At 40.6% G+C, this 23,316-nt stretch overlaps 1 protein-coding gene across 1 annotated transcript; it reads left to right on the top strand.

Moving 5' to 3' along the window:
* Nucleotides 1-22,562, top strand: LOC147137891 (calpain-1 catalytic subunit-like). The gene is made up of 20 exons (XM_086050047.1): nt 1-231; nt 2,652-2,721; nt 2,801-2,919; nt 3,723-3,856; nt 3,961-4,135; nt 5,561-5,635; nt 5,719-5,804; nt 8,705-8,779; nt 9,007-9,167; nt 9,282-9,451; nt 13,592-13,800; nt 13,932-13,971; nt 14,084-14,152; nt 17,299-17,356; nt 17,437-17,498; nt 17,630-17,698; nt 18,791-18,869; nt 22,135-22,251; nt 22,331-22,383; nt 22,536-22,562. The coding sequence occupies exons 1-20, from the start codon at nt 1-3 to the stop codon at nt 22,560-22,562; spliced, it is 2,079 nt and encodes a 692-aa protein (XP_085906173.1).
* The last annotated feature ends 754 nt before the right edge of the window (nt 22,563-23,316 follow it).

Raw genomic sequence — 23,316 nt, 5'->3', positions numbered from 1 at the left:
ATGCCTCCTCCAGGTGTGTGTCTCAAATTAATGGAGGCTCGCCACAAGCAAGTTGGTTGTGGGAGTTTGGACAAAAGTTTCTTTTGCCAAAACTTCCAACAGCTTAAACAGTACTGTTTAGTCCAAAGAGTAAGGTACATTGATGAGAAGTTCCCCCCTGACAGGAACTCCATTGGCATGGGCTTACTTCGTCCTTCCGATTTAGACCGAGTGGTGTGGCTCAGACCAGCGGTGAGTGATTTCAAAGTACAGTTGAACATATAAAATGCACAATGTAAGCCTAACTGAAACTTGTCAAGCCTTCAGCTCAGTGGGCAAAATACAAAGTGTCTTTCATGGCTCCTCAGAACAATATTTCAATAATTAGTACACTGATCAACACATTTTTGTACGTTTTTAATTAGAGGTGCAAGTAAACTATTCTAGATGACTTTTTTGGACTGATTCTAAATCTGCCTTTATTTTTTCTCGAGCACATCAGGTTTTTATAATATGGTTCAGCAACAGGTGGAATTCTTTTCGGAAACGTCATAGCTATAAATGACACACATTGTAGAATCCGTATTACACAAACTTTTATACGTCACACTTAAATAAGATTTTTTAAAAATCTTAAAAACCTGATGTGTTCGGAAAAAAAAGTAAATACATTTTTAGAATCAGCATCAAATATGCACTTAGGGACACACAACGCCATCTCTCATTAAAATTTACTGTTGCCAAGTGTAATAGGAAGAAAGGAATGAGTACCACATACTCAATCTTTATGTGACGCGACTTAGCTCTTAGGCATGCAAACTCACTCTGCATGTTTGCCATGTGCCATAAAAGTTAAGGGACTAGAGTTAATTGGTTACTTTTTAATACTAACAGCAGTTACCTTCTTTTAACTAGTGATTTAACAGTTAATCATGTTAAAAAGCTGCATAAGCTCATAGGGCCTGATTTCCTACGATCCCAATAATATCTGGCATTAAGTTATGTCTTCAACTCCCTCTAAGAGACTGTGCTCACTGTTGCAACAAGTGGTGGAAAGACATCCATATTTAAAATGGGGTTTTGCACTTTAAGTAGCTCTAATGGTTTTCACCATGAAATATTTGGAAGCGCACCGCAAGTGCAAGCTGAAGTTTGAAGTGAGTGAATTGGAAGTGGTAACCCTTTATAGGGCAAGTGACTATTTTTGGTAATTTCCGCATCTTTTGCAAATGGTCGCCCTCTTGTACCTCAGTGAGGTCAAGGACCATGTGGTCCTCACTTAACCATTTAGAAGAGATAACACCACATTTATAATTCAGATCACATGGCTGTGATCTGAATTATAAGTAATTATTAATATGATGAATTATTTTTTTTTCTTTTTTTAGATTTATTCTAACTCTTGTTATGGTCCTCAATAACACTCCAAAGTTTTTTTGTTTTTTTTAATTTTATAGTATTTCAATGAGTGCCCTATAACGGGGCTATTGAAAGAGGCAAACAAACATGTTACTCATTCCAGAAAATAAATCTATTACTCCTTTACGGAAAGCCAGACAATTTATAAAGTCCATGTTTTGTTGAATCCATTGAACTCACCCTAATTGCTGGTTAATTGAATGTATCTGCCTAAGTATGCAAGCTTCTTATTACTCAGAATTACATGCACTGTATATCAGTGTACCTTGCATAACTGCATGACCCCATATTGCACAATGCAACTAGTGTACATTTTCTGTCCTTACTTTACTCTGATGATTTGGCATTAAATGGAATGAGCCAGTGATAGAGTCCGGACAGGAGCTGCTGATAGGCAGCCATGCACACACTTCCCAATCCACATCGGTCACGTTGGAACCAGACTTTGACTTTATGTTTTTATCAATGGCCTGGAAATGTCGCTCCACATTTCCATCCTTCGGCAAAATAGTGGTGACAAAATGTAATTTAGCGATGCTGGAAGTGTGGTTGAAATAACGAGGAGGGACTGACAGACTAGTTGAAACTAGTTGAATCACGGCATTCTAATTAATTTTGAATTTGTGGAATATAAATTAAGCAGCAAAATGCACTCGTTTTTAGCCATCTCTGGGGGCGGCCATTTTGTCTTCTGTCAACTGAATATGACATCAAAACGGCCAATCACGGCTCAGATTCAGAAAACAGGTCAATTGTGATGTCATTTTCAGTCGACAGAAGACAAACTGGCCGCCCCCAGAGATGGACAAAAACGAGTGGATTAAAATTTATTCCACAAAAGCAATATTTATCAGAATGCCTTGTTTCAACTAATGGGCTTGCATAGAACATTTTCTGGAAAAAAAAATGTTTGTGTTGACTTCAACTTTAAATTGTGTCTACATGTGACGTAGTACTTTAAGTAACGGACGGACAGGGCCCACGTCCGTGACTAGGCTGGCATGAAATAATGACGTAATGATGATTTACGGACTGACGTGCTCTCTCAGGATGATCAAATTTAATTCTTTACAGCTTAATTGCTGATGGATGTACAGTATGTCTTCAGTGCCACGCATTTTCGATGTGATGATCAGACTAAGAATAAAGCCATAAGGCTTTATGTGAAGATGCCAGTCAACTGGAATACTTTCAATTCAATGCTTAACATAACATACAGTTTCATCTAACATTTAATGCCCTGTGTGTTTCAGAAAATTTCTCATAATCCATCCTTCATACAAAGTGGAGTATCCAGATTTGATTTTGGCCAAGGAGTGCTTGGTAGTGGAATCTCCTCATTTATTTTACTACCGTTCCTCACAGTTTTTTTTAATGATGAATGTCATTTGTTTCACATCAGGAAACTGTTGGTTTCTTGCATCAATCGGGGCTCTGACATTCCAGAATGACATCCTCAAACAAGTCGTTCCCCTTGAGCAAACCTTTGATGAGGACTACTGTGGGCTGTTCCACTTCAGGGTGAATGCATATCGTTGTGTGCTCATTATTAAAGGAACATAAATGAGTTCCAGGATTTGGTGAAATTACTGCATATGACATAAAACATTGTTTCCTATCATGTTCACTAATCACTCTTGAAGAGCTGCGATTTTGACATAATTTTAGGGAGAAAGGTAAAAAATGCCTGTTACTTGACATTGTTTTGTGCCCGTTAACTACATTGAGGTGCACTGACATTGAGATCATTTGCCTTAAAGCACAATGGAATAATAAAAAAAAAATCATTGAATAAATTGGCGACTTTAAGCTTTAATGTAAGAAGTCCGGCAGAAATATTGAATGTACCATCCATTTAGAATTGCAACCAACGGCAAATACTCTATAGTATTTTAACTCACATTAGACATGCAGCAGGCGGCACGGTGGTCGACTGGTTAGCACGTCCCCCTCACAGTTCAGAGGTCGTGGGTTCGATCCCGGCCCCGGCCACCCTGTGTGGAGTTTGAATGTTCTCCCCGTGCCTGCGTGGGTTTTCTCCGGGTAATCCAGTTTCCTCCCACACTCCAAAAACATGCATGGTAATTTGATTGGACTCTCTAAATTGCCGATTGTGAGTGCGGATGACTGTCTTTGTGTGCCCTGCAATTGGCTGGCAACCAATTCAGGGTGTCCCGACCTACTGCCCGAAGACAGCTGGGATAGGCTCCAGCACGCCCCGCGACCCTTGTGAGGATAAGCGGTATCGATAATGGATGGATGGATAGACATGCAGCAGTACTTTAAAACACAAGTTGTATATTTTCCTTGTCTTCAAAATCCAGTTCTGGAGATTTGGAATATGGGTGGATGTCGTCATCGATGACAAGCTACCAACCATCGATGGCAGAATGATCTTTGTTCAGTCCAAAAATCAAGATGAGTTCTGGCCTGCTTTGTTGGAAAAAGCCTACGCCAAGTACAAGACAACTTCATTGTTCCTTTGACAACTCCTTTGATAAATGTCAACATGAGATTTATTTTTGTATCTGTTTAATAACGATATTTGACCGACTCTGTCAGGGTTTGTGGTTCTTATGCAGACATGAGAGCTGGAACTCCTTCAGAAGCCATGATGGACTTCACTGGTGGGGTTCATATGTCTATCCAGTTGTCACAACCTCCATTTAACCTGTGGGAGCTGATGTGCAGAGCTGGAAATTCCAAAACTCTCATGGGCTGCGGTACACGGCAAGGGGTAAACATTCAACATTTTACATATATCAAACCACCAACCTTTCAATATTGTCTTTGATTTGTATTAATGAATTAGAGTGGGGATGGCAAACTTAAATGTTGGAGGGGGCCATAATTTTTCATCAGTACTACTAGGGGACCACATAGGCAGAGCTCATGGGCACTTTACCCTTTTTTGCCAGTCCGTCCTCTGTCCTCCGTCCTCCGTACGCGACCCGGGAACCCTCGTCCCTCCGTCCTTATTGATAAAAATGATTATCCTCGGACCCCGTCTGTCCTCGTCCTTTTAAAGCCCTTCCATCCTTACATTCCATCGATTGGTAAAATTCTCATCATTCACTCCAAGAGAGCGGTTTGAAAGATTGACTCATTCGCAAACGTCACACTAATATAACTCAATTGGATGGTGCCATATAAATTTCTTTCACAATGATGGAATACAGCTGATTGAGTAATGAGCTGCTGCTGATGGGTTGGAGAGAAGCCGAAGCCCATGCTAGCACCCATGGCACTGCCACAGCCAGGTTGACTAGCCCAGGGGTGTAAGACTACCTGAAAATGCCATTAAAAGTCAGAGCTCTGCTCTCTGTGCAAAAACACAGTATTCTAATAGAGCTGAATTCCTAATAAAGTTTTCCTCTTTCACATGTTTTCTGTTTATTCTGTTGGACAATGGAGCAAGGGTGAAACACTGAGAGAAAGTTGGCCATATATATATATATATATATATATATATATATATATATATATATATATATATAAATATATATATATATATATATGACCTCACAGTTCAGAGGTCGTGGGTTCGATCCCGGCCCCGGCCTCCCTGTGTGGCATTTGCATGTTCTCCCCGTGCCAGCGTGGGTTTTCTCCGGGTACTCCGGTTTCCTCCCACATTCCAAAAACATGCATGCTAAGTTGATTAGACTCTCTAAATTGTCCCTAGGTGTGATTGTGAGTGTGGTTGTTTGTCTCTGTGTGCCCTGCGATTGGCTGGCAACCAATTCGGGGTGTCCCCCGCCTACTGCCCGAAGACAGCTGGGATAGGCTCCAGCACGCCTCGCGACCCTTGTGAGGAGAAGCGGTATAGATAATGGATGGATGGATAAAACCAAAACAAAGAAAAAAAAAACGAACAAAAAATATATATATATTGAAAAAATAATATGCGAATAACTGAATTAGCAGGTGCCTAGCCGGAAGTATTTAGGGATCCACTGGAGTAGAGGAAACATGTTTAAAGCCCCCACCCCAACAAAGTGGGAAATAAATCAACGGGCCACTCAGAGTGTGGCCGCATGTGGCCCGTGGGCCACTATTTGCCAATCCCTGATTTTAAGTCTAATGGGTTTTTGTGGCACACAAAAAGCTTCCAGGATTATGATTTCATCAGTGATTTCCCCACTGTCTGTCCGCTTTTCAGAATTCGGCAGATAATTATGTTTCCAAAAATGGATTGGTCCAAGGCCATGCCTACACTGTGACAGGTCTCAAGCAGGTGACAATTCAAGAGATAAATATTCATATTTTATGTCACATTTAGTGTGTTATTCATTAGCAATGTCACTTTTTCCTGAACAGATGATTAGTTCTGCAAAAATTGTAAAGTTGGTGCGACTGTGGAACCCTTGGGGCAAAGTCGAATGGAAAGGCGATTGGAGTGACTGGTAAGAAATGATGCTGAGTTATAGTGGTTAAGTTGAGCTCAAACTTACACACCACATTTCATGTGTGGCGTAACATTGCCATTACCAAGAATTGGATAATCATATTAATAACCGCAGGTATTTCCTCCCAACAACAAAAAAATCAACTGGATGAATAACTAGATCTTTATCCTTAGACCGCTTACTTATCCTGTAAAGGGTCGCGGGGAGGTGCTGGAGCCTATCCCAGCTGACAATGAGCGAAAAGCAGACTACACCCCGAACTGGTCGCCAGCCAGTCGCAGGGCACACACACAGACACCGTCACTGAGCGGGAAACGATCTCACGCTGCCCGCACACAACTCAGGCGCGTGTACCACTACACCCTCAGCGACCTTCCACTTCATTACTAAAATTAAAAAAACAAAACAAAAACCTTACCTTTACATTGAGGAAATCCATAAACTCAGATAATACACATGAAGAGGTGATGTGCCTTACACATCTGCCCCTCAGTTTGCGCTGCAAGGTCGAAGGTCAAACAAAAAAAAAGCTGCTGAAGAAAGATGGTATCTGCCATGCGCCAAGTCATGGACTTGAAAGGCATTGAAGATGAAACTGCTTCAGTTTTTGAACTCACAGAACTAAAGAATGATTAATATCGTGTACGTTTCGCAGGGGACGACATGAAGGCATCTTGTTTAATATATCATGCGATTTATAACTCGGCCAGTGAGCTACATAAATTGCATGCATATCTCTCCTGGGCTTATTACATATAAGTTGCACAGCCACTTAAAGTGGAAAACAACCCAAACACATTTTCTTCAAGAATATGTTCGCAGCAGGCCCACTAGTTGAAACACGGCATTCTGATGAATATTGCGTTTGTGGAATATGAGTTAAGCAGCAAAATCCACCCATTTCAAGGGGCGGCCATTTTGTCACTTCTGTCAACTGAAAATGACATCACAGTTGCTCAAGGTTCAGATAACGACCAATCATGGCTCAGCCTCAGAAAACAGGTCAGCTGTGATAGGTCGTTACCTGAGCCCTGAGAATTTGTGATGTCATTTTCAGTCGACAAGAAGTGACAAAATGGCCGCCTCCAGAGAGGGCTAAAAACAGGTGGATTAACTCTTATTCTACTCAGAATGCATTGTTTCAACTAGTGGGCTTGCATAGAACATATTACTGAAAAAATATGTTTTGGTTTAATTTTTCTTTAAGGCGTGGGTGCGCTTTCATGAACGTTCCTCCTAATCCAGATCTCCTAGTCTCCTAACCTGTCCTTGTTTGGTACAAATTTCATACACTACTCACCACAATTAGGGCCATTTGCCTTTCAGGTCAAATTTCAGAATGAACTCAAAAATGCACTACAATCTTTAGAGGTGAACTTCATTTGACCTTTTATCAAGATTTGAATGCACATGTCCTATTCTGTCCCGGTCCTGTGTTCTGTGGCTGCTTGTTGTATTTTTCCAGTTCCTGAGACTGGTGGATGGGCGTTGCCTCCAGTGCACACCTGCTTTGCATTCAAATCAGATGTTTTTTATGTGCTGGAGAAGTGGAAATTAGTCACCGGAATATTGTTGCCTGTTTCCCTGGTTCCATTGTGCGCTTGTTTTGTTTCTGCCATGTATCATGTATTTTCACATTCTGACATGGAAGTAATTCCGTTTTTTGTTTGTTTGTCTCTTTTCTGTTAAACCAACCTGGTTTGGATTGTGTTTGTCATTGTGTTGTAGTCAGGACTTATATGCGTTTATTTTATTCACCTGTCTTTCAATTGGGCTGAGTTCTTTTGTTCGCTTTTTACTTTGCTTCCGTTACATTCATTTCAGTTTTATTTTTGTCTCTTGTTTCGGCATCTAGCTTCCATTGTGCTGCGCCCATCCACTTGTGTTCATGTTTTCGTGTTAGCCTTATGCTGATGTAGTTCTTCGTTTCTTCTTTTGCTCACTTTCTCGTCGTCCCTTGCATTAATAAAGTATTGTATTTTCTCTTTTGTTTTGTTTTTGGTTCTGCTTTGGGGTTTGAAGTTCTGGGCACACGATCGTGACATATTCAGCGTTTCAGAACTTTTTGTTCAACTTGCTTGTTCTCACGTGGATCTGAACAGCAAAATTCACAACAGCCGTTTGATCCAAAAATCGACCAATACATTTCCGGGAACAATTAGAATTTGTATTTGAGCAGTCCTCTTCATCATGCTGTTGATAGTTTGACATCATGAGCCCAAGTTGACGACGAACAACTGATCAACAATATCTCATCACTGCAAACAGGATGTATGTGGGAAGTGGCCACTGATCTTAGTGTCACAGATTACAACAGAGCTGTGGAGACTGGAAGAGTCACAGAGAGGCATAGAAATGGACGTAAACAAATATTGCTATTAAGCTCCTTGTTCGAAAACAAACATTGCAAAAGTACAGATGCTGAACAGTTGGACATAAGCTTTAAAAAGTTTAGAAATGGACAAATTGAATACAGTACAGCGGTACCTGATCGTGCCTTCCTCTGCCGTATGAAAACATATAGTTCATTGCGTTGCCATTTGGAGCCTCGAAACATATGCGGGGACAGTTTTAAGCACCCCTTGTACTTTATTCTGCAGCCATCACTGATAGTGTGGTGGTTCACTTGCCTGATGACTGTGACGCTGTCAATGATTTTCTCTATATATATCTATATATTTGACTGGTGGCATGGACTCATAATTTACATAAATACACGTTAAGAGTTGTACTGTCTTTTATGAAAAAATCAATCCTTTTGTGTAAAACTGACAGTTGCCTTGGTTTTACATTGGAGTAACAGCCGTATATGCATGCTGCATATTTTCCAACTTTTATTCATGTGCAGAATGAATGTACAAGGCATCTATTGTCTTGGTTGTCCAAATTGTCCTCAGGTCTCCTTTGTGGCAGACAGTGAGTGACACCGATCGTCAAATGACCCTTTCCGCATGTGAGGATGGAGAGTTTTGGTAAGCTCTTAACTTTTCCATCAAATCACTGTTTAGCCCACAAGTAGTCCTGTGGAGGACTTTTACAAATCAAAACATGTTTAACACTATAGCAAGGCAAAGAAGAGCCATTCTAATGTAGAATTCAGAGTATTCATTTAATACTGTATATTGTATTTACACCTATACTTTGAGGATTACTTTTGCTATTTTATTTTTCTGAGGTACTGTATTTTCACTTCAAACAGGATGACCATTGAAGATTTTTGTAAATTCTTTGCGGATCTGGATATCTGCTCGCCTTATCCCAACTTTATTGATGGGAGCTCTGTTCACCAGTGGAAGACGTCATCCTATGAAGGCAGATGGGTTGCAGGAACCACTGCGGGAGGTTGCATGAATAATAGAGGTGATGACAGGATATTTCAACTCTAATCAATTATATAACAACGTATCATATATATATGACAAGTATTCGCAAGACACAAGCAAGATGACATTTTGCTTTTGTACGTCTCTTTAGAGAGTTTCTGGACTAATCCTCAATATCGGATCAAGATCGCCAATGATGATTCTACGAAAACCGGAGAAAATAATATAGTGGTCTGTCTCATACAGAAGGCTGACAAAAGACACAGGCGCTTGGTCCAGAATCTTCACATAGGGTTCAATGTATTTGAGGTACTGAGAACAGCTTTTATTATTTCTATTAAATTCTGCAGACTTGACTTGTTGCTATTAGAAAATAAATAAATAAAATAATTTGTCTTTCTAGACTTCACAAAGTTAACAAATTAGGGCTAATTTGTCATTTAAGGGGTGTTTTTGGTGAAGAATTAGGATTGGGGTTTCCATGGGGCTGTTTGGGACTGCTGGTAAAGCATTACTGGCATGACTGTAGTTTGTTTTTTTTGTTTTTTGACATGGTGCAACGGACGAGGTAGTCCACTGATAGTGTAGTGGTACACACGCCTGAGTTGTGTGTGGGCAGCGTGGGATCGATTCCCGCTCAGTGACAGTGTCTATGTGTGCCCTGCGACTGGCTGGTGACCAGTTCGGGGTGTAGTCTGCTTTCGCCCATTGACGGCTGGGATAGGCTCCAGCAACTCCCCGCGACCCTGTATAGGATAAGCGGTTTGGAAGATGACATGACATGACATGGCAACGGACGAGTGGTTAGCTCATTCGCCTCACAGTTCTGAGGTTCAAATGTGGCTTTAGCCTTTCTTTGTGGGTTTTGCATGTTTTCCCGGTGTGTGCATGGGCTCCCTCTTTTGGCTTTCTCCCATATTCCATGCATGTTTAGGTTCATTGAAAACTTTGAATGGTCCTCAGGTGTGAATTTGATTTGTTTATTTGCGCCCTGTGTTGGGTTGGCAACAAGCTCAGGTTGTACGCCAGCTCTTGCTGATCCACGACCCTTGTGAGGATAAGCAGTACAGAACTATGAATGGGTGGATTGATAGATACCGACTGTATAAAGGTGGAAAGTGTAAATATATGTACCGGTAATTGTTATAAGCTGCTGCATAAGAATCTTATTCATGACTATTCGTCTCCTTCGATTGTGAACCAGAACAGCCAAGTGTGGTGCCACCATGTATAAATAGAATTCTTATTTGATTTTCAAAGATGTTAGGAAGGTCTTGTCAGTGATTTGACATCAGGATTTTGTACAATTTTAGTGTATAATTTGACCGGAGATTTTCACTGTTAAACAGGACACATTGAATTGTAAGATGCATCAAAAAAACTGTTGAATAATGAAGTAATGCTAAAGTAGTAATTTGACTTTTTGATGATAATATTTTTGGTGGCATGATAGTGAATTTAATCCCCTGATTCAATCCACTTGTATACCCAGTATTAAAAGCTCAGAGTAATCGAGCTCCAGACTCAAACAAAAAATGAATTTATATAAAAGTACTGTATGAAAAAAATCTGCTGTTTTCCAACTCCAATCATAAATCGTGGCATGACTTGAACATTCATTTCTACAGTAAGTGTGTGACATTCATGACAGCATGCCTTTAACTCAAGGTACAAGGTGAAACTGCAACACAATAATACAAATATGCCACAAATCCAAGTCAAACAAGATCACAGCTAGGTTCATACCGCAAACAAATATGACCCAGATCAGATTTTTTTTTACCATATCCCGTTGCAATTCCACCTGGCATTTTTACCTGAGCGCCTAAAAAGGTGCATCCAAAGTAAATGTGAAGCTGTACTTGAACCTTTTAGAGTATCAGCATAGTTTTGGTCTCTTTTTGAAGATAACACTTTGAATTTTTCTCCTCAACTATCAGAATCTTTTAAAGTGCTACTGGCACTGAATTATGGAAGTTTGAGTTAATAAAAGAAGGCAGATTTCATGTCCGCCTATTTTTTTTTTCTTAAAAAAAATCTGTCTGGAAAATTATGTAGTAGCGTGGCGGACTAAAATAAGACAACAGGGTTACAGCTCAAAGGCTCCTCCAATTCCATTTCAAATTTGACAATAATACGACAGAAAATGAGCATTTTACACAAGTTTTACTAAGGACATGTCCAGGCGAACCAAAAGTGTGCCATTTGGGTGATCCAATTGCAACCATGTTCACATACGTAGGGGAAATGGCTGTTATTGTGGAATGCTTCAACAACCATGAGTTCTAATGAAAAGTAAGACTTGGCACTATCATATCCTACATCCAGATTTTAAAAAACTGCAAAAAAATCAAAGAAGGTGACGTGATATGACTTGCGGTCTGACGCACAGCCCTGATGTCGCTGCAGGCGACTTTGAAAGTGTGTGTTACGCAAGGTGTTTGTTTTTGTTCAAAAGAGTCTCCATGTTTTTTTTTTTGAAGAAGAAGCATTTCTTTGGCTGTTGAATGTGTCAATCACCATTTTAGCAAGTTTGGTTGTGACTGGTTGTGAAACACATCTGACAAATCGTCCATATGCAGGGGTGGTACTATTTATGCACATAATTTGCTCATTGGCTGTTGTTGAACTCCTGACACGGGAAACATTTGTTTTTTGGATCAAGTAAGCAATCAATCAAACTAATGTCCAGTTTTGAAATCTCGTGTGGCTAAATCGTCAAAGCTAACTCAATCTATGGTGGAAAATATGTACAAAATATGCGTATCTGATGGAAATATGTAACGGTTGCAGTAGCTAATAACGTGGCTTTATGGATGTCAGGCTTGTTGTGGACTAACTATATTACTGGAATACTTTTACTGGACCCTTGTCGATGTAATCTGATCATTTCTGATGGATTATGAAATTGTGTCTGACATTTGAGGCTGAAATGGTGAGTTCCATATTATTGGTGTGTTAGCGATTGTTTTGACTTAAATGCTCGCAGAGCCTGCAGATATGATTGTATCTTATAATGTTTGGTATCATTCGAATCTGTGGAAACTCAGTTTTCGAACCATATACAACATGCCCGGGAATGCTTCGAAGTTCTGTGTATAGCGAGTCCCGTGGGCACGACGCGAAAACCCACCCGTGGGCCGATGGAATTGCAACGGGAATATGCAATCTGTAACTGTATCAGATATATATTTTTTTTATGACAGTCTGAACGGCTCAATTCCGATTTTTTTCAAATGCGACCTGGGCACTTTCATATGTGGCCCTATATCGCAGTGTTTTTCAAACTCTGTGCCGCAGCACACTGGTGATATTGTCAGGTGTGCCGTGGGAAATTATCTAATTTGTGTGCCTGTGCGGTCTAGCGCGGGACAGCGTAATCATGTCTTTACTACATTGTAGTACTCTTCCATACCAGCATGTAGCAGCAGCCGAAGCAGCAGCAGTTAGCCAATTGTCTTTGTTTAGAGACAAGCAAATTAGTGACGCATGTTTATGCAAACAGGCCCATGCTTCACACTGAGTAGCAATATGAAACATTATAAAATACGTTTTTCTTTGTGTTTATTTAATTCCTATTCAAGACGTTATAATATAACGTCATTCTTCAATGTTAAAATTTTTTTATATAAACAATATAACACTTATCTTGTTAGAATAAGCTTTTCGTTCTCATAATTTCACCTGTTGGTGTGCCGCGAGATTTCTTCAATGAAATAAATGTGCCTTGACTCAAAAAAGTTCTGCCGAAAGTTCTGTTCGGATACGTAACGCATTTTTTTCAATGCGGCCACTGTCTGAACGGCCAAGTCGCATATATCCGACATTGACGTCATCCTCAGCCCCAAATGCCCTCCATGCGGGCGGAGGGAAAGTGGTGGCAGCAGGGGGGATTGAATCTGCAAATTTGTTTTGAGTAAAAGTATTGAGTTCATATTTTTAATTCAATCCCACTTGAAACATGAAGCATAAAGTGGACATTTATGGTGAGTAGTAATTCAGCCACGGCTCAGATCGATTCATTTTTTACGCAGGGTTATGACATGGCGTCCTCTTTAGTGAAATCTCTCTCTAGTGAATCTCTACACGAAATGAGCCTATGTCCAACTATTTGTATAGTGGAAGCAGCTTGGGCAGCTGGCCCACCATTTGCACAGTGGTTCACTACGGCTGCCTCAGCCTTGCAGCACACTACAGTCCATGCAAACCATATCTAGCTTTAGAGATTGCTATGGTTTAGGTTTGCGTTTTAAGTCAAGCAACAATATGTATTTTATGACACCATTCTAATGCTAAATGCTAAAATATTGTTTGTTGTTGTCAACATGAATGGACCTTCACCCTCCCCTACAAGTTGACTGAGCAAGTAAGAATTGAATTCCTCTCGTAAATATGCATTATTATAAACATTCTCCAATGTTGTGCAGTCCATTAAGTTCTAAATTTGCTTTTTTTTCCCAGTACAAGTCTCACAGGGGGAAGTTCCCAGCTGCATTCTTTAGTAGTCAGGCATCTATTGCCCAAACTAAAATGCACTTGAACGGACGTGAGGTAATGGAGTTCATCTTGCTGAAAGCTGGTGAATACGTCATTATACCTTCCACCTTCAATGCCAACGAGACTGCCTCCTTCATCCTGACCATCTACTCCAAAGTGGAGATCCTCGGATAGTATGCCCACTCACTCATTTACCGCTTGCTTTACTGTTTGCATTCATGAGAGTCCACAAATTTGAAGAGAGTGGGACACTCAATTATATATATTTATTTTATTCAGTGCAACGTATCGGCTCTCTCCACAGTGACAATTCACAAGAGCACAGGCGTGAGCCAGATAAAAAGGTAGATCAAGTTTCAGGATATTCAGTGTTTTTTAAAATGCTATTTTGTCAAGTACTATGTTTTATGTTTGAACAATTCCTTTTAAAATGTCTGCTACATTTGTTATCCGTAGGTCAAAAAAGTCCAAAATATACAGGACGATGAACACAAGAAATTATTTTTTCGCCAGTACTCTGACAAGGTATGTAAAATATTGTCTCATAAAAATAACAATTTGGGCTTTGTGTCATAAGAGTACATAATGTATTTTGCAAGACTAAAAAAATACAGTAATTGCCCCAAGCCAGACTGGAGGGGATCTTTGTCTGTGGTCTATCATTCATCCTGTGTGTAAATAGTGCAGGAGGGAGGGTCACATAACCAACAGTTGTCTTAGAAAATAATCATTTTAGCCGTACAATTGGATGTGTTAACATTTGCGGAACAAAACGACACGTGTGTGCATACACCCAAATTGATCAAGCAAGACAACTATGAATTTCAGACAATCTAAATGTCTGTATGTATTTTCGGACAATAAGCCACTACTTTTTCACCTGCTTTGAGTCCTAAAAAATTACGCAGAAAACGACCATTTTTACGGGCTTATGAGCTTTTTGATACTAATACATTCATTCAGGGTCAAAACTAGTTCAACCCAAAAGCCTTGTTTTGAGCCCTTAGCCCTCGGTTTTGTACATTCATGAGAACGAATGAGTGTTCCAATTCCCCGTAAAGCTTAGTGTAGGGAACTACCGGTATGTGTTTTCACAGAATCAGGTTTACGTCTCCAAAATTTTGATATTCTTATTGTCCCGTGAGGAATGGAATTTGGGCCCAGAAGCAGACATGAGACAGACGTTGAAAAGTAGGTCTTTATCGACGAAAATACAAAGTAATCACAGAGAGCAGTTTGCCATAATGATGTATACAACACATGGAAATACCTCAAAAGTTACACCAATAACAATGTTGTCCGTTTGAAATCCCTCGTCTTGAGAAAAAATGCATTAAAGTTTTGGCACATACATCTTTCAAAGGTCCGTAGCAACCTTTGGCTAGATATTCAAAAGATATTGACCCCAAACTTTCAGGAAGTGTTGAAAGACATTTTAGACATTTAGACAATTCAATTCAAAAAGCAAGTCGGGACATCATCTGAGATTACTTATTGTGGCGCATGAAAGCATTAAACTAAAAGTAGAAAAAGACTAATTGAAAAAAGAGATCTTGGAAATGATGATTAACTTTGGATTCGCCACCTCTCACCTTGGACAACTCCAGAGTGGAAGAGTGTTCAAACCCTCTCGAGAGGACTGCTATCAGAGCCCAAGATGTGTGTGGAGGCGAGTCCAACCATATCTAGTCGCAACTTCTCTGCCTCGCACAGGAGCTCAGGCTCCTTCCCTGCCAGAGAGGGGACATTCTATGTCCCTAGAGCTAGTTTCTGTAGCCAGGGATCCGAACGACAAAGTCCCTGTCCTTTGCCGGCGCACAGCTCACAGGGTACCCGACCGCCTTTGGGACCTCCCACAGGTGGTGAGCCCATGGGAAGGGGGACCCACTTTGCCTTTTCGGGCTGAGCCTGGCCTGGCCACCAGGCGTTTGCCAGCGAGCTCTTAGTTAATAATTGATATTTTCCATTTTTAAGTATTATACTTCACCCATTAAGGACAGGAGCGCATAACGGCGTTCCTACCACTAAAGCTGGGAGCGCTGTTGAGTTTCTCCCTTTAAAGCCGGGAGAGCGTATACGTCATTTTCTTTTTTGAATCCAATTCTCAGTCTCTTAGCCAATAAAAAGCATCAGAATATACATGTGACGGTGTCGTGAGTTGTCGGAGGAGTAATGGAGTTTTTTTGAGGAGTAATGGAGGCATAGTCGATCGCGGGAGCTCTGATATGTCGCGGCAGTGATATAGACGACACGCTTGCGGACTTTAAAGCCGTGAAACCATCCAAACGTGATGCATGGTTAAGATATAGTTCAACGTCTTTGTAAGAGAATACACCATGGTAATTGCCACTCGATTTTTTAAATTAAAAATAGTGCTTTACTTGCATCTTTGACTGAAAGAGTAAAGATTAATAAACTTGGGCGTGTGTGAAAGCCACATGTCTAAGCTCTCAAATTCCTTTGGAATTGTTTCTGCTACAGGTGCTGAGATATTAATTATTTTGTAAGTGGTGAAAATGTCAGGTTTTCAAGGGTGACTCCAAAGACGACCGTAGGTTTTAGAGAGATGTCTCACGAGGGGCTTCAGGCTTTCATGGGTTAATAACCAACCCTTTACTTATGTATTATACTCATTCAAATATTTCATTTAAATTTGAAACTAAACCATGCCTCCGTAAACGAAGGAAATGCTGAACTCATGGCAGTAGCCATGCTCTTCATGCTATATATTTTAAAATGTACTTTAGAACTGACATATTTATTGTTAAATAACAATAACACACTCATGTTGCAACAAAACATGCATTTTGTTTTGTTGTCTGGCCTACACGTTTGTGTATTTTTCCTGTTGAATAATGCAGGGACAAGACAGCCACCATTCTCATAAACTGACCAATATTATTAAATGATGACAGTTTCAGGCAGTGGCAGAGCCAGAACGTGGCTAATGGGTGGGCCTGGAAAAATCATGTCATGTCATCTTCCAAACCGCTTATCCTATACAGGGTCGCGGGGAGGTGCTGGAGCCTATCCCAGCCGTCAACGGGCGAAGGCAGACTACACCCCGAACTGGTCGCCAGCCAGTCGCAGGGCACACTGGAAAAATCAAAGTGGCCTGAATAGTTCTCTCACTGAGCACAATCCTCATGTCCCAAGATATCCTATATTCAAATAAAATGACAAACTAAATAAAATGAAATTCAAATCCTCCGTAGACAATCACAATGATGATATTCTTAATATTCAATCAAATAAAAAAAACAACAAAACACGTGGGCTCATTGGGTGGGCAGTGTGTCAATCTGGGTGGGCCTGTGCACACCCAGGCCCACCCATGGCTCCGCCCCTGGTTTCAGGTGGTTGGATCTTTCATCCCAAATAGTAATACGATTGCTGCTGAGTTGTGTGTATTCTTATTATGAGTTTTAATGGTGGAGTCTCACCTCAGTGCGATTCTCTACTCAATTGCCTACTGAAGTAAAATGTGATAACAAGTGAGGATTAATGAATGTGCAAATGAAATTCTCATTTTACCATCAGTTATTATTGTATCAATTGATCATTGTGTCCGGCAGGGAACATTATGGACAGACATTTGTGTGATTAAGCAACCAAGTGTGACAACAGAAGGCGTTGACTCATTTCTGCAATTGTCTTACTAATTTTTCTAGCATGAAGAAGTGGATGCCGAGCAGCTCCAGATACTTCTAAATGAGAACATCCTCAAAGGTTTGGGGAGGGGTTGAGAATTTTGAATGAGTTCTACATTACTTGACTTCACAGTTTTGTTGTTTTTAACTCTAATATAGGGGATTTGAAATTCGGAGGTTTCAGTATTGATGCTTGTCGCAGTATGGTTGCACTGATGGATGTATCCTTTTGGGATGTTCACTGTATGGGGTTGAGTTTATTTACACCCTCTTGATAGTATGGCCATTGATAAATTAGAATGACAGGTTAAAACAATCCTACTTTCATTCCTTAATATGAAGACACACAAAGACATCGATAACTGGAAGGCTGAACAGTAAGGAATTTGTTCGCCTGTGGAAGAAAGTGGTCAGATACAAGGTAAACTGATCTAATTCCAGCCAGGTACCTCTTTTCATGCAGCTACATGGTTTTTCACATTTTTTCAAACGTTAGGGTGAATGAGTTAAATGTGCACACATTTTGTGAATATTGTATGTTTTATCTGCGTTAAATGAAGAAATTTAGGGTTTATTATATATATATATATATATATATATATATATATATATATATATATATATATATATCCCAGCCTATCCCAGCTGTCTTCGGGCAGTAGGCAGGGGACACCCAGAATTGGTTGCCAGCCAATCGCAGGGCACACAGAGACAAACATCCGCACTCACAATCACACCTAGGGGCAATTTGGAGTGTCCACTCAACTTACCATGCATGTTTTTGGAATGTGGGAGGAAACCGGAGTACCCGGAGAAAACCCACGCAGGCACGGGGAGAATGCAAATTCCACACAGGGAGTCCGGAGCTGGGATTGAACCCACGACCTCTGAACTGTGAGGCGGATGTGCTAACCAGTCGACCACTATATGTATGTATATATATATAACTAATGGGGAGCCTGCCATGAGGACTACTTGTTTCACATTAAGCGAACAGTATTTCAAACGCAAAACTATGAGTTTGCCCCTTCACCGAGGACCATCTTCAAAGACATCCTGCAGCATTTGTCTTGTTCAGTGCGTAAGAAGAGGCAAAGTTTTGGCAGTACAACTTGTGGCTGCTTCGCCATGACAGAATGCCTGCTCACAATGCACTGAGTATGCGTCATGGCCGCAGAGGACATCGCCATGCTGGAGCAACCTTCTGACTCAAGGCGACCTGTTTGGAAGATGATGAGGGCATAAAAATGGCCGTGACGAGTTGAAAGAATTGTGGAGAATCCTGAAAGAGTCCTTCCCGGAGTGCGTAAAGGCACGGTAGACAAGTCTAGGAAAGTAATTTAGTGTCCAGGGGGATTACTTCGAAGGGGAAAAATAGTAATTCATAGTTTGGATTTGAAATACACTGCATTATTTTGTGACACTAGTGAAGTCCTGGAATTTTGCAGACAGACTTTGTATGCGGTAGGATGATTATTCTGGTCATAGTTTTGTTTTTATGTTTTTTTCTCAGAACATTTTCTACCACAGTGATGTTTCGCAAACCGGAAAACTGTCACTAAGTGAACTGAGGAATGCGCTTGAGGCTTCAGGTAGTCCACGAAACATTTTGTATCTTACAGTAGTCTTAGCAAGCATTAGTCATGCACTTACAGCGGAAGTCAACCCAAACATATTTTTTTCAAGAATATGTTCCCAGCAGGCCCACTAGTTGAAACAGGGCATTCTGATAAATATTGCGTTTGTGGAATAAGTGTTAATCCACTTGTTTTTAACCATCTCTGGGGGTGGCCATTTTGTCTTCTGTCGACTGAAAATGACATCACAACTACTCACAACGACCAATCACGGCTCAGATCAGAAAACAGGTCAGCCGTGATTGGTCGTTGTGAGCAGTTGTGATGTCATTTTAAGTCGACAGAAGACAAAATGGCCACCCCCGGAGATGGCTAAAAATTTGTGCATTTTGCTGCTTAATTTATATTTAACAAACGCAAAATTAATCAGAATGCCGAGTTTGAACTAATGGGGCTTCTGGGAACATATTCTTGAAAAAAAAAAAAATGTTTGGGTTGACTTTCGCTTTAAATAACTCCAGTGTTTCCCACAGATTTGAAATCAACACTTAAAGCAACACTGTCATATGTCAGTTTTTGTTGATTATGGCGCCATGTGGACAAAAGTGGTAGTGTTTAGACAAGTCAACCACATTTCCCATGCGCGCATGCAAATTGGACTGAATGACATTGCTATTTCCAGTGGATGTGTGAAAGATGAATATTGATGAGGTAATGAATGTAATTTTGTTTAAACAATACTTTTGTTTTTTGTTTGTTTTGGGGCTTCTGCCATGACACCAGTAATAGTATGGCGTTTGATCGATGTCACAATTACGTAAGCGTAATTTCAAATACCGCGTACAAAAATGTGTTGCGCATGTATGTAATGTAAATTACCACGTACAAAAGTGTCTCGCGTGTACAAAAAGCATGTTTTGTGCATTCAAAAATGTGTTCCGCCTGTACAAAACCATCCACACGCACGCACAAGATAGTTTTTTTACGCTTGCTTCGCTCTACTACGCGTACAATACGCTGATTCACGCTTGTGATTCAGGCGTTATAACTCTGCCACAATTCTAAACCAATCAGGAGTCGGACAGTAGGGCTTATTCTGATTGGCTGTTTACTATCCAACTGTAACTAAGAAGTGGGGAGAAACCGAAAGAAAAAAAACTGCTGGTGTCTCAAGGGACAATAACGTTAAACCAAACAAAGATACTTTCTGCTGTAAAATTTGATTGGATAGAACTGAAAACAGCCAATAGAAATTAGCCCCATGTCCGACTCCTGATTGGTTCAGAATTGTGGCACAATTATAACACCTGAATCACAACCGCGAATCAGTGTATTGTAGGCGTAGTAGAGAGAAGAAGCAAGCGTAAAAAACTATCTTGTGCGTACTTGTGGAAGGTTTTGTATACGCGAAACACATTTTTAAACGCGGTATTTGACATTATGCTTACGTAATTGTGGCATCGATCGACTTCCGTCCTTATAGCGAAAGGAGGAAGTGAGTATGCCGTAAAGCAATTCAGGACATTTGTATTTTTTTTGGTTGCCAGGGTTGCTTCCATCCTCCTCAAAGTTGCTTAGTGCCAGTAAAAACGATACAGCACCAAATTTAGTGCACCACCAACTAAACAGGATAACAAACTGGAAGTAGAAGTCTTTGTTACCTCTTAAGATAACCTTGCATTATTTTGCAATAATTAATCAAAATAACCTTGCGTTATATTGCAATAATTGCGATTATTTTTATGAATAAGGACTGAGGGACGAAGATGGAGGATGGACCGGCAAAAAAGGTTAAAGTGCTCATTTCTGAATACATTGGTACCTCTACTTACGAACGTCTCTTCATACGAAATTTTCAAGTTACGAAACGCCTCAATAGGAAAATATTGCCTCTTGTTACGAAAGAAATTTCAGGAATTTCAGGTTACGAAAGGTAAAGATACAGTAAGGGCTGCTAGTCGCAGCTCCGTAGTTTCCTGAATGCAACATACTCATAGCTGCTCTGCCATTGGCTATTACCTAGCATCTTCCTGGCATCCCATTGGCTAAGAGGGACCTCTACCGTTTGTGTCTGTGCGTGTAGATAGACAGGTAGATAGATATATACGTGATAGATATGTCTATGCAGCGTCCTCGTCAGTCGCCCCTCGGGCCATGAGGTGTTCCGATAGTTTTACGTGAATTAGAAATGAGGAAAAGAAAAAAAAAGTGAAAATCTTTTTTTTTGTCCATACAAACAAAGCAAGAGATAATAGAAAAGTATGAAAACGGGATGCGTTTGGTTGATCTCGCCAAAGAATATGACCGTAATTTATCGACAGTCGCCACATTATTAAATCAGTTCTTTACAAAAAAACAGGCAAAAACCATTCTGAGAGAGAACATGAACCAAAGAGGGCAAAAAGCGATGAGGACAGCAATTAAAAGGTAAACGACCACCATTTTTCTTTACTCTATTATTAGTTTTTTACTTTATGCACAACTCTCATTTATTGTGCAATAATCTAATTGTAACATAACATTTGTTACATGTTTTGATGCATTTTTATGCTTTATAAAACATTTATGTCTGAAAATTGAGGGTCTTGGAACGGATTAGGGGATTTACATGGAAAACACGTCCATCCATCCATTATCTGTACCGCTTCTCCTCACAAGGGTCGCGGGGCGTGCTGGAGCCTATCCCAGCTGTCTTTGGGCAGTAGGCGGGGGACACCCTGAACTGGTTGCCAGCCAATCGCAGGGCACACAGAGACAAACATCCGCACTCACAATCACACCTAGGGGCAATTTAGAGTATCCAATCAACTTACCATGCATGTTTTTGGAATGTGGGAGGAAACCGGAGTGCCCGGAGAAAACCCACGCAGGCACGGGGAGAACATGCAAACTCCACACAGGGAGGCCGGAGCCGGGATCGAACCCACGACCTCTGAACTGTGAGGCGGACGTGCTAATCAGTCGACCACCGTGCCGCCACACGTCTCTACTTACAAAATTTTCTACTTAAGAAATTTCTTCCAGAACCAATTAATTTTGTAAGTAGAGGTTCCACTGTACAAGTAGATACTGTAGAGTTGCCGTTTTTTTTCTTTCATTCCAAACCAAGTGTGTCTGTGTTTGTGAGTGAGTGAGATTTTCTTTAGTTTATATTTGTTCAAGGGGGAATACAATTTACACTCCGATGTACTCCAAAACTAACACTATAAGGATTATGGCACATTTCTGCTACAACTGCTTGGAAACATTTGCCTCATTGCCTCCCTGTGTGTATGTTCAGAGATGAAAGTCGGAGATGAGATGCTAAATTTGATGGCCCTGCGTTATGGTGCTTCATCTGGACATATGACTTTGGAGAGCTTCATCAGTCTGCTCCTTCGCCTGGAATGCATGAACAGTGTGTGAAGTAGAGACACAAGGACAGGCAAGCACATTAACATCAAAGTTACATTTTCTCTGACATGTTTGTCTAACAGAAATCTTCCAAAAAATGTCTGATGGAAACACAATGAGTCTTCAAAAGTCAGAGGTAAAACAAAACAAATGTTGGATAAAGGAAAATTATAAATTACCGGTATATTTATAAAGGGTGAATGTTTTTAGTAACACCGCTTTTTCTCACTCTCTCTCTCTCTCTCTCTCTCTCTCTCTCTCTCTCTCTCTCTCTCTCTCTCTCACCAGTGGTTGTGCATTTCCATGTACACTTAACCCAACAAACTCTAGAATTTTAAATAAATTCGAATTTGATTTGAATTTACACACAAAACATGTCTAACAATGAAAATCTGCATGAAAACACTGTGGGTCACATTCACTAACCGTGTGCACGCTCAAATTTGTGATTAATCATTATCTTCGTACTTGAATTTGTGCGGACAAATTTTGAACCTCAGATCACAAATAACGATGAATCTGCTATGACTGGTTGTTGATGCGTTGTATCAGTTGCTCTGCAGATGTTATGGTCATTTTATTCTTTGTCCTTTATGATGTCATATAGGCCTGAAGTCTTACAGTTTAAAAGTTTGAGTTACACCCTGACACATTGTCAATACGTCAAACCTTCTTTGAGTGAGGATGCAAACTCTCTTCCAGTCCTGATCTCTGTTGTTACTTAGTATTTTTGTTGATAAAGACTTTTTATTCTTCAACTTCCGTGTCATATCTGCGTATGGGTCCAAATCACGATCCTCACATGACAGAACGCACTGCCCAGTCATGGACCCAGCAGACTCAGACACAATCACTCAAGCTGAAGACATCACCACCTGCTCCTAAACATCCCTCCACCACCAATCAGGGAGCTATTGTCTCACCGGCTGCTACTTTGCCTTTTGGCTGGAAACCTCTCGTGTCACTCCTCCACGATGGGTCTAAAGCCGTCACAAGTCCCGGTCTGCCTCCAACCGCCCTCAGCCTACCTACGGCAACCACACCCTTTGTTTAAGCTCTGTCTTTTCGT

This window comes from Filicampus tigris, chromosome 13 (genome assembly GCF_054856515.1).
Source record: "Filicampus tigris isolate MCC_2025a chromosome 13, RoL_Ftig_1.0, whole genome shotgun sequence".
In the NCBI taxonomy this organism is placed as follows: Eukaryota; Metazoa; Chordata; class Actinopteri; order Syngnathiformes; family Syngnathidae; genus Filicampus; species Filicampus tigris.
Note: the sequence above shows the minus strand (reverse complement) of the source record. Positions and strands in the feature narration are given on the sequence as shown.